Consider the following 12,610-nt stretch of genomic DNA (forward strand, 5'->3'; position numbering starts at 1 on the left):
TTTGTTATGACAACTTGACATTAACCAAGAAATCATTACTGATATAAATTTGTTATAAAAGTATTACTGATGGCACTTTAAAAATTAGGTAACTTTATGTTATTAAAGGTAAAGTTTAAACATGAATGATTTCTTCGTTAATGCCAAGCTGTCATAACAAAGACATTTTGAATAATGTCAACTTTGTATTAAAAGTGTCATAATTTACCGAATGACACTTTATGACAACAGTCATAAATATTCATGAAGGCTTGTTCAAGTTCATGACAGGTGTTATGTCATGTTTATGTCAGATGTTATGTCATGTTTATGAAAATGTCATGACAGTCTTATTCACCCCCTTCAAATTCCCAAGCTTACAGCAAAGCACATTATTTATCCCCTGGAAGATTTCAGTTTAAACCAGCAGAAACATGCAAAGAGTCTGATTGATGTAATGCAAATCTGTCTTGGTCTCTTGCTCTGGCTGCTCATCCATCTCTGCTTTAATCATCTTTTCTGCTTGTTTTTTTCTTCTTGTAAAGATATAATCACTCAAAACTTAGCTACAGCGCCTCAGATTTGGTTACTTGAGGCAGAACAATATTCTGCTGACAGAAAGCAAAACCTGCGTTTCATATTAGAGCACTTTGAAAGTCATTGAGTTTATCGCCTTTTCTATAAAAATAAAAAAATGTTTTAAATCTTTCTGCTTGGGAAGATGCATCAACACCTGAAAACAAATACTTAATGATTCAACTCACTTTAGCTTGATGACACTAGAAAAGTTCTCTAAATTTCAGTGTCCAGCTGTGGAGGTAAAAAACTGCCTTGCACAGCACAGGGAACCGTCAGCAGACCCTGATCAAAGGGACCAATCAGGGACTCACTGATACAGCCTGGTGCCTGTCCATGAAGAGTTCTCCAAATCAATACAATAATCTTAAATTTCATACTAAGTGAACAGCGTAGCTTCATCAAGATCGGAGTAACGTGTGAAAACTTTGGGAATTTTGTCAGAAGCCAGGCAGCAGCAGCATTCTGAACAACTTGCAACCACTCTATGGAGGTTTTGCCAAGATTTGTGTGTTGAGATGAAATGAAAGCATGAAATAATTATTTCCAATCCCAGACTTGAGACAATAGAGACGTGACAGTTTAATAAACTCCTCTGTTTAAAGCGGCTGTGTACCTGCAAACATTCACATGACACCTCCAGCTCAATGAGGGTCTTCTGTCCATTTAGGCAAGCAAACCCAAAACGTGTGTTTGTGTGTGTGTGTGTGCGTGGGTGTGTGTGTGTGTGTGTGCATGCGTGCGTGCGCGTGTGTGTGTGATCTCTGTGCCACCAGCGTTCCTCATGGGACCATCCACCCGTCCACCAGCCTGTCCTCTGTTTAAAGCCGCATCCTGTTCATTCAGATGCATTTCAATGGTTTAACTTACAACAAGCAAACGATTCCCACTGACAGATGAAGATGTCCCATCTGATTTACAATTAAACGAGCATGTAGAATCTCTGTCAACCCCTGCTTACACACTCCCACTTCCCCTCCGTCCCCCTCTGTAAATGCCATAGGTCTCCCACCCCTCAGTCCAGATTTAGACCCCAGTCTCTCCCAGGCACTCGGACCCAGCTGTCCGGAGGACAGGAGGTCCTCACCAAACTCTTTGCTCCATTCTTCCTGTTCCTTCTCCTGGCTGTCTTCACCTTCTCTTTACCTTTTTGTCTTCATTACTTCATGGTCTGACACAGTCGCCAGGCATCTCTGGCGTCTCTGTGCAGCCTGCTGTGCGATCTGATGCTCCTTCACCGATCGCATTGTCTCCACAGAGGCAGAGCTCCCCGTCTTCCTGGCCATGGATTCCTTTGCAGAGGTGAGTCTCCTTGGTGATTTGTCCGGGAATGTTAGTATCCATGTTTGGACACGGCTCTGTAACTGAGAAGCTGTAAAGGAAAACATGCCGGCTACTATTACAGATCCAGTCCTAAATGTTCCTTTCTCACCTTCTATCTGCATGGTCAGTAAAGTTTGTCAATTCAAGTGCAACATGTGAAGATAAATACACTCAGGCCAAACTTCAAGAACCAGTTGACCAGTTGATGACCAGCAGCAGACATGTTGGCCCATGGCCGTATAGCAGACAGTCACTCAGGATGTGATGTACTGCAAAGGATATTCTTCCCTTTGGAACTTTTCTCATTTTATCACATTACAACCACATGTAATGTGGGATGATTTGAAACCAAAACTCACAGACTAATGCATGGCTGCTAATTCAAAACTATTAGAATTCTTTATAAATGTTTGGGGTCTTTCTGGAAGGCGACTCCTCCCCTGACTTTAGATCCATTAATCTTCCCATCAACACGGACCAGCTTCACTGGCCATCCTGAGGCAAAACATCCCACCACATGATGCTGCCATTGCCATGTTTCAATATGAGGGTGAGGTATTCAGTGACTGGTATTTATTTATTTATTTATTTATTTTTACATCATGTCAATGTTATTCCCTCACCAAAAACATATCTAGAGTGTTGCTTTGATTCGTTCATACATGTTTGAGAAATCCTTCAATCTCCATGGCAACCATTCAGCTGTGCAAAACACCTGGGTGGACCTAGCTCCGCCTCAGAGCTGCAGATTCCAAGCTACCAAGCTTCCGCTTCACAGAGCAGCCCTCCCCCTTCACTCCTCCACTCAGCTCCTTCAGACTAGCCAGCAGCAATTAGCAAACACCTCGTGGAACTGCTGAGTTTATTATAGGAGCTACTTCTCGTCGTTGGGATGACTTCTGGAGACATGAGTCGTATAACAAGAAAATCAGTTGATCACAGTAACTATCACCAGTTCCAAGGAGAGTGGCAGGAACGTTATTTTAGAGATCTCTGATCTCCTATTTTTTAAAGGTTGTAGTGAATATTTCCTGGTGAACAGAAACTGTGACTCCTAAGGTCAAATGAAGAGAAACAAAACAAGTACAGTAGTTTTCCTCCATATAAGTGTGCCTTCCTAGAAGCCTAATGTAAATGCTACATGTTCCCTCTTCCAGGTCCCCTTGTTTGAGATGGATGAGTATGAGGAAGAAGAAGTTCTCTCGGTGAGGAGCAGAGGTATCTAATTCTTAAAAAAAAAAAAAAAACAGAAGATGTTGATTTGACTTTTAAATTTGCTTGATCTCTCTTTAACAGAGCAACTTTTAGGATTCAAATTATGTTTTAAGTCGTGTATAAAAATATATAATTTATGTAAGATTGAAAATATTTGCCACCCAGTACAAAGCAAATTTATGTATTGCAATGTTCTAAAATATCTACAAAATGAAAAGAACAAGGTTAGCTAATTGTGTCTTGCTGACAAACAGACATCAATGAGGCTAAGTGTAGCGCTCATGAGTCAGTGTGCAGTTTCTGTGTGTCCTAATCAAATGTCTGGACAGTCCATCTCTCAGTCAAGGGGTTGACCAGTGGACTGCTCTGCCCCTCGCTTCACAAGCGTCCTGGACAGAATGCTGCAGCTCTGATGATACAATTACAAAATCAATCATCGACCTTTGGCCCAAGGTAGCCTGGGCTAAAGTACACTCACGAATCACCATCTGCTTGAACACGGTGTTTGTTCTGGACAATCTGTGCCTTACACGGAGGTCCAACATCAGCTGGAAGAGGTCGTTCCTTTCACATCTGTGCTGCATTATGATTGTCTATGGGCATCATTTCTATCTACAACTGCTCCACTCTCAGCAGCACTTCTGTAGCCAAACTGTTTGTAACAAAGAGTTAATGTTGCCCTGACAGAACATTCCTGCACTCTGAGGAATTTCTGTAAAACACGGGCAATGGGGATTATTAAAACCACCCTGCAGCTTGACACSCACCTACATTCTATAAACCCCACATGAGAATTTACTACCCTCTCACAGGCTCTCAGTTTTGTTACAAGCTCACTTTGTGTTTTTTTTTTTCGCAGGTGTCTGTACATATGCCACATACCCCATGGCGCCCCCTGCAGGAGCAGATCCTGACACCTACATTTACATGAATTTCATGAAGAGTCACAGTTGCTATGATGCCATGCCCAGGAGCTCCAAACTGGTCATCTTTGATACAACGCTGCAGGTGCAAACGTTTTAGCAGCAACAGCACAAATTGCTTTCATATGGGTTTGGATTTTATTAATCGAGTTTTTGTCTCACTCAGGTGAAGAAGGCTTTCTTTGCTCTGGTGGCGAACGGAGTGCGGGCGGCGCCGCTGTGGGACAGCAAGCTGCAGTGTTTTGTAGGTGGGAACAGGAACATCTCGGTATTTATTCATGATTCCTGAACTGGTTCAGTCTAACTGTCCACTCAGTGTGAAGAAGTTGCCGGAACCATTTGCTGCTCCATGGTTCCACAATCCTGTGTCAACCTTTTACCAGCCTGGAGGTGACATTTAATAAGTGGAGTGACTTTAACCCACCACACCGTTCTGCTCTGTTGGGGCCTATCAGTTGTGTTTGGCCAACTAAAATGACTCCAAGACATCAGTGAGTCATCCGACAGACCCCAAAACACTTACTGAAGCATCAGGAGTCTCATTTGCCTCAGTGAAGGTCAGAGTTCATGATTCAGCAATAAGAGAGGGACTGGGCCAGACCAGAGAGCCTCTAACCTAACCCACCTCAGAAAAGTCTTTGACATCTCAGTGTTTGACCCACAAACTAACCATTGAAGGGAAACATTACTGATGCACACTGTGACTTTTTTTCCTCATGATGCAAATGTCCAAATTGTTGCAACATGTAATTTCATGTCTGGTAACTATAGAAATTCTGTTTGTTTGTGCAGGTATGCTAACCATTACGGACTTTATTAACATCCTTCATCGCTACTACAAGTCTCCCTTGGTGAGCTTCAGAATTAAACTCCCATTGAGTGATTTTTAGTCTGACTGAAGTTTCTCTGTGGCAGGACTAATGGATGCATGTTCTGTCTGCAGGTTCAGATCTACGAACTGGAAGAACACAAAATAGAGACATGGAGAGGTCTGAAAAGAAAAGAATACCCTGCTAGTTTATTACTTCTGCTCAACATCTGAATCCATTTATGGATCTTCTGTGAAACATTTAGATATCTCTTATTGACTTGTAGAGCCCACTCACATAGCCTTTTCTGGCAATAAATCTTTTTGATTTATTGAGTTATTTTATAAGAACTTTGCTCAAAATAATTACTCATTAATGATCTATGATGATGATGATAATGAAATCTGGCCATCCCAGTCTGTTCTGCTACCATCCCATAATCATTGCAATGTGTGCTTGTAAGTGAGATCACTGCATTGATTGCATTGCATTGTCTTTATGAAGCTAAAGAAAATGAGTGAAATTGATTGAAAAGAACAATCTCACAAAATTCTGTTTCTTTTTTGTTTAAAAATTGCTTCTCTGTGTTTTTTTTTTTTTTTTGGTACAGAAATATATCTGGAGTATTCAGTCAACAGACTCATCAGCATCAAACCTGCATCCAGGTAAAGGAATACTTGTTCTTTTAATTTCCTGCCTTAGTTTATTTTTTATTTATTTCTACAATACACAACTATTTAAATTCTATTTTCCCAGATTTTACAAAGAACTGAACGTAAAAGAAAAACAAGTCTTGAAACTTCACTTCACCGTGATAATATTGTCTTTCATAAATGAATGTTTCACATGAAATAGTTTCATTCGTCAACAGATATACAGCTGTGTCTCGTTTAACTGAGAACCAGAAAAAAGTGAGTCTGTTCAACGGGATCCTGTAGAGGACGCAACATTACCGACATCTAGTGGACACAATTAAAATAGCAGCCATTTGAAACACGGCTCATTCATTTCCAATAACATTTCAGTAACTCACTTTATAAAGTGTAGCACATTATATCCTTCAATTACACAAAGACTGATGTTTCTGTTACTTTTGATGATTTCCTGCTTACATCACATTTGCGATTAGAATATTAATCATAAACATGTTTAATTCAGAATCCTGTGTTACCTGCTCCCCGTCTGGTCCTCGTCACCACTGCCATAGTCTTTGTCATGTGTCCTCCCAGCGCTACCAGAGTACCTGAGTTCCCAGCCTCATTTTTCACCAGTGCTGCCTGGATTTCTGTTCTCTTCGTGTTTGCCATTAAAACCATCATCATCGCATATCGACCTGGGTCTACAGCGTCCATCCTCATTTCCTCAACCAAACCACCTCATGACAGAGCCACTATCTGCCTAAAGAAATTATTTTTGTCTCTTCAGTTTGTTTGATGCCATCTACTCCCTGCTAAAGAATAAGATCCACCGGCTCCCAGTTATTGACCCAGCTTCTGGAAATGTCCTCCACATCCTGACACACAAGCGGATCCTCAAATTCCTTCACATCTTTGTAAGGAAAGAGTCATGTTTGTAATTCCAGATTGCACTCTGTGCTCTAGAAATGCCCTTGCTTCATCAAATTAATGAGTCTACTCTTCTAGGGCTCCATGATTCCTAAACCCAGGTTTCTTCAAAAGCAGATCAACGAGGTGCCGATTGGCACCTTTAGGGAGATTGCAACAATCCAGGAATCTGCCTCTGTCTATGAAGCTCTGGCTATTTTTGTGGAAAGAAGAGTGTCAGCCCTGCCTGTGGTTAATGAACAAGGTATACCAAAACAATACTAACATTTGGGCTTACCGGCACAACACAAACCTGGTGAATCTACATCAGTGCTACTTCACATTTGAGAGTTTTCCAGCATTACCCAGCATGCCACAACCTCTCAGTTCAGTCTAAGTTAGTATACTTTTACAGGTGGACTTGTTCATGTTAGGATCATTGTCTAAGTGAGCTTGAGCTCATGCACTGTGTTGCAGACAATCTGCAACCCATAGTTTCATTAATAACAGTAAGTGATGTACACTTGCTGCACAACAGCATCATGATTCCCAGATCATGATGCCTTGTTTGACTGTCTTTACTATAAGACTTAATTGCATTATCTTCCTCTGATGTTAACATTTGTTTAATGATTTCAAATATTTCATTTGGTAAAATTTCAAATACTTTTCCATCTGTTTTTTCTACACCCGTTTCAGGTAAAGTTGTGGCACTGTACTCCAGATTCGATGTCATTGTAAGTGAATTTAAAAAGTCAGTCTCCTTTTTCTTTAAGTATACAACAGGAAACTAAGCTTTGTGACATTTTTGTTCTCCCCTCAAGAACCTTGCTGCCCAAAAAAATTACAACAATTTAAACATGACAATGAAAGAGGCCCTCACGTCACGATCCTGCTGGGTTGAAGGAGTCCTTAAATGTTATCCACACGAAACACTGGAGACCATCATCGACCGCATAGCTAAAGCTGAGGTAATTCCCAACTTTGCCGCAGCAGGACTAAGGTGTTACTGAATGTAATTTAAACGAGTCACACATTCTGATTTCACTAGCAAGATGACATAAAACTGATAAAAACAATCTTCCCTCAAGTTGTAAATATGCAAAAGAAATCTGGTTTATGTGAAGCAGATGTGCCACCTGTCTGAATAGTGTACAGCGAGTGGCTCCTCTGTTTTAAGAACCAAGTCCCTAACCCTAACACCCCCAACACACTTTGAGGTCCCGGCCTAAGAGAGACGAAAGAACAGCAAGACGGTGTGTGATATCAGGTAGTCAATGTTAGCCAGGTTTGGTTACCTTAATATAGTCTGTGTGAACTGGCATATTAAGAAACTATATTGTTATCTGTAGTGAGAGTTGAAAGCAAGTGGTTGTTCATCAGAAAGCCAGGAGGGGGAACCTGGGGTTGTGGGATTTGGAGGTTTGGACTTTAATTGGGAGTCACCAAAAAGAACAGAGTTAGAAATGGGTGTATTAAAATGACAGCTGAAGTGGACTGGTTTTACAGACAAAGGTGAGGGATGAGCCTGGGTATCTAGACAAAGGATGTTGCCTGCAGAACTGCCAGGGAAAACGAAAAAAGGACGACCCTTAGAGAAGGATTTCGGATGTAGTGACTGCAGAGAATTGAAGTGACAAAGGATGGTGCCAGGGTTGAGTAAAGTACTAGCAAGATAATCTGGTGTCTTGAAAAGGGCGGCTGAAAAAAAGGTGTCATGAATCCAGACTCTGCAGAAAGCCAGCTTGCGCACTTAACTTGTGACTGAAAAGATTCTAACCAAATGGTTTCATATTTTCCTTTCAGGTTCATCGACTAGTTTTGGTTGACAGAGAAGATGTGGTGAGAGGGATTGTCTCTCTGTCTGATATTCTGCAAGCCCTGATTCTCACTCCTGCAGGTATTGATGCTCTGTACTCCTAACAACAACCCTTCCATCAACCTCCTGTCCTCTCTATGCCTATTTACCTGCCTTCCAATTTCAAAAGCCTCCTGCTCCTTCTGACACAACTGATCTTTGTTTGAACACAACAAGGGACTTCCATCTTCTTTATCAATCCCTGACTTATCCCATGGAATCTCTTTTGAGCCTTCTTCTTGTTTTCCTTCCAACCAACAAAACTCTTTGCTAAATTATTTTACTCCACCTCATTGGGAGGACCTTATCTTGGAGCCATGTCAACATGTATGTGCCTGCATCCTTCACTTCCTTCACGTTAGACGGGTGGAATCATCCATCTAAAGTCTTTCATTCTTCTAAGTTTGCCAAGTTTTCCACATCTACCCAAACAGCCCAGAAAMTTTTGCTACATTTGTACAAAATGTCTCTCCAGTCTCACATGAACAGTTGACACCCTTACCTTCAAAGTTCATCTCTCCTTTTTCGAGCCAGTGTCATCACTTCCTTCTCCTAAAGTTCCAGCCAGCATTTCCCAGGTAAGATTCCCATCTAAGCTGTCAGTGGCTGGTTGTCTGAGCTTGAATCTGAAGCTTAGCACTGCCTGTTGAGGTCCCCCAAATCAATAATAACAAGAAAACTGTTTTTTATTACATGTAGGTTTGCATACCTTCCTCTTGTTCTAAGCAAAGAGGTTTTAATCCATTGTTCTGCCTCACCTCCACATCCCATCTGGCAAGTCTAGGGGCACTTCTTTATATCACGACATCAGTGATGAACGTAGTAACAAAGTGTCCCCAATGATGTACGAAGTTTTAAAATTATTAATAGGAGAAACTCCAGCAATGGTCATGTAGACATAGTGCAGCTGGATTTTCCCAGGCATGTAGCCTGTGATCTGGCGGTGAATGCATTGACAGAGTTTAGATTGTGAAGAAATAACCCTGCCGTCTTAAATTAGTAGTTGACACTTTGGCAGGTGTTAAAACAACAACGAATTTACCAAATCATTAAAAGCAACACATTGCATATCTAATGTTAACAGAAAAATCAAGCAACATTGCAATATCTATATATATATGGCTGTTGTATGTATTGGCTGTTTCAAAATTAGTGTATTTTTCAAAACTGCAATGGAAACACTTTTTTCATCACAAGTCGTGTTCAGAACTGGATGTTGCTACCAGTGGAAAACACGAAGAAGACGACAGGAAGTGGTAGGAGAATAATGGCGTGACGTGTTTTTTAATGACTTATTGCATTTACAAACTTAGTCACGTGTGATTCTAATTTGATATTTTATTTAATGAAAACACCGCAATAGTGAAATTGTGTCTAGGGAAAAACAGTTGAGATCTTTTCACAACTGATTCTGCATTTTGTGTCATATGTTGTTTGTAAAAGTTTCTTGGTGTTTGGACCTGCTTTTATCTTTATTTTTAAGCTTACAAAGTATTGCAAGTAAAAAGGCTGGCGCTTCCTTTTGCACAGTTGTATGAATTCAATGTCCAATACTGAATAAGACCCTGCTGGTGTGTCAGACAATGTACATTTCATTTGTGCAATAGCTTTAATTTATTTTTCAAACTTTGAGGAGAACAAGCTCTTGACACTGCTCAATTACTAACACTAGACGTTTGTAGATTTACAGTGGCTATTGAGCACTCTTCAATATTTTTCGATTGTTCATTATTTATTCAGATAGTGCCAGGATAATGCTATGTGTCAACATGATTTTCACTGGGACTCCGTAGAGTGAAAGAGAGACTGTAGAAATCAGAGTGAGGCCAAACGTTCAGCGCTGTTGCTAACAGAGCTTCAGGTGGGATCCAAGTTCTACTCTGATGACATCAACCAGCTGCACTCAGAGTACAAAGCACTTAAAGACAGTTTGCTGTTGATAGGTATTTTCCTAGAACCTACATAAAAGAACCACAGACAACGTATATGAATTTATTGACTAAACTTCTGCAAGCAAAAGGAGAAGACTCTGTCAACTGCTTCTCAGAGCTGTTCACAGAGCGTTCTGCCAATCTTTGGATACAGCTTGTCTTTTATTATCAAACTTCAAAGAGGGAGGATAGGCAAGATAGACATCAGAGAAAAAACAGCAAAGGTCGTAAAACATTTTACCTAAACAAAGCAAAGGTCGTAAAACAATTTACCTAAACAACTAGCAACCCAGTTCCAGATGCGATATCTGATTTACGGCCTGAGCCCGGTTCAAATCTTGGTCAAACTGTTTCACCTGAAGATGAACAGGCAGCTGTGACCCCCAGGTCAGTTAATACACACACTAAAGAAGAAAACATTTTAAACTGCTCTAACATTAGACTGAAAGTAACAACAAAATGATAATACCAAAAATCCCTATCAGCTGTTGTTAAACTACATTTAAAACCAAGAGGAAAATGTTTCTTTGATCTGATAACTCAGAAGCATACCGCCACATTTTTATTTTTTTGTATCTGAAAACTAATCTGTTTGACATAACTGTCGACAACACAGTCTGAATCAGCTACAGTACACAGTATCTCCAACTTCTGTCATGACAAACATTAGTTTAACTTTAATAGACATTAGTCTGAATTCAAAGTGAGTTACCTTAAGATTTCTAGATTTTATGCTACTCATTTGTTTTCTCACTGCAACTTTTCAGATATTTACAAGTGGCCAACCTTTCAAGTCTGAAGAAAACAAGATGGCAGCTGACGATGTAAAACGGGACGATAAAGTGAAGAACCGAGCTTAACAACAGCCAACGGGTGGGATGTGTAAAATGAGGACAGACAAGTTGGACTTTGACACCAGGTTGAAGGTTGTCCCTTTCTCAGATAAAACCTCCTGACAGGGAACAGAAGAAAAGCAGGAAAAGTGAAACTGAAGACATGAAAACACAATAAACTGCCTTTGAATTGAGACGCATTTGCAGCCAAGTGGTGGGTGCGATGTTGTGACAGAAAACAATTATTTCTTATTCAAAAACTGAATGTTGGGACTGTGATGATGCTTATACTGAAATGTTCTTACAGTCTTATCACTGTGAAAAATAAAAGTATAACTGTGTTTTGGTTTCTAAGTACCGCATCATTTACCTCTGATTGACCAGAGCCCTACAAAGAAGTTTTCCGGAAAGACTGCCATGCCTCTCTCCCCAACAAAAGTAGGGGGAGTACAGGGTAATTATTTGCTTCTTTGTTCTAAGTCCAAATAGCACAGCATCCAGGTACTCATCCCAGGTATTTGGTTGGCCATCTACAACTTCGCTACAAAATTCTCTTTGTGGCTTCAAACTGATGCACAAATGTTTTAATGCAGTCTGTCACTTCTGGAGCAGACTTTGTCTTCAGTGTGTAAGCCTGTGGCCACTTGGTGAAATAGTCATTGATGACTGTTCAGGACACGTATTTGGTGTCCTGACTTTGCTTGAGCCGGGTTTTTTTTTTTTTTGGTTTTTTTGACGAGGCCCATTCCAACCGATTCAAAAGGACGGGGAACCTTAAATGAAAGAATTAGTTAATTATGTTATCAATCAATAAAGAGAAGACGGGTACATCTTTGAGAGTACAGATTTGTTAGCAAAAAATTTTTTTAGCCTTTTGACTTGGTGTGAATCTTCTCGTATCAATAAAAATCCATCTACTCAGTTTTTTACCTCAGATGAGTAGAAAATAAGTAACCCTAACCCATGATCTAAGGGTTTAATCATTTAAGTTAAAGTCCATGCTTGAATCTGATCATTTTTGCTGCAGAACTGGAAGTTACGGTTTATTGTCTTTATGTCAGCGTTGCTATCACACAATCTACTAAATTAAAATACATCAGTATGAGTTAAATCAGCATATATAAATACACTAACTCTCAAATCAATCTCAAAGCACGTGGAAAACTTTGGCTCTTCAAGAAAACCAGCTGTATGTCTGCTGGATGTCCACAGTGTACATAAGGAGAAGATTTTTCAGTTTGAGGCGATTGTGATCCACCCGGCTGCTCATGATCTCTGCCTGCAGGCTGCAAGCTGTTCTGTTTACCTGGGGTGGAGTTGTTAGCTCTGCCAGTTTCAAACATCCTGGTCACAAGAATACCAGTCTACCTACACACACACACACACACACACACACACACACACACACACACACACACACACACACACACACACACACACACACACACAGGGTAAACACTCCTATCATCTGTTAAGTCTGTTAAACAGATGGCAGTTGATGAGCTTTGTTGTTATTGAAGTACTTATGGAACAATAAAATCTCTTTTAAAGACTCACGAGTTAAGTCTTTATGATGAGAAATGACCATTTTAACGACGATTTGACCAACAGCTCTGCCC

General features: G+C 40.4%; 1 protein-coding gene across 4 annotated transcripts; it reads left to right on the top strand.

The window, feature by feature from the left end:
- The first annotated feature begins 1,575 nt into the window (after window positions 1–1,575).
- prkag3b (protein kinase, AMP-activated, gamma 3b non-catalytic subunit) lies at window positions 1,576–11,332 on the top strand. 4 transcript variants are annotated; one of them, XM_008438288.2, is made up of 14 exons: window positions 1,576–1,857; window positions 3,036–3,096; window positions 3,953–4,101; window positions 4,183–4,264; window positions 4,809–4,867; window positions 4,960–5,005; window positions 5,436–5,490; window positions 6,251–6,377; window positions 6,469–6,634; window positions 7,069–7,106; window positions 7,194–7,340; window positions 8,176–8,269; window positions 8,762–8,805; window positions 10,926–11,332. In XM_008438288.2, the coding sequence occupies exons 1-14, from the start codon at window positions 1,840–1,842 to the stop codon at window positions 11,016–11,018; spliced, it is 1,179 nt and encodes a 392-aa protein (XP_008436510.1). In that variant the 5' UTR covers window positions 1,576–1,839; the 3' UTR covers window positions 11,019–11,332. The 4 variants fall into 4 exon arrangements, with proteins under 4 accessions (XP_008436510.1, XP_008436528.1, XP_017159270.1 ...); XM_008438306.2 differs by having other exon boundaries at window positions 3,036–3,083; XM_017303781.1 differs by lacking the exon at window positions 10,926–11,332 and adding an exon at window positions 8,927–10,163 and having other exon boundaries at window positions 8,667–8,805.
- Window positions 11,333–12,610: the final 1,278 nt, after the last annotated feature.

Source organism: Poecilia reticulata, linkage group LG2 (genome assembly GCF_000633615.1).
Source record: "Poecilia reticulata strain Guanapo linkage group LG2, Guppy_female_1.0+MT, whole genome shotgun sequence".
NCBI lineage: Eukaryota > Metazoa > Chordata > Actinopteri > Cyprinodontiformes > Poeciliidae > Poecilia > Poecilia reticulata.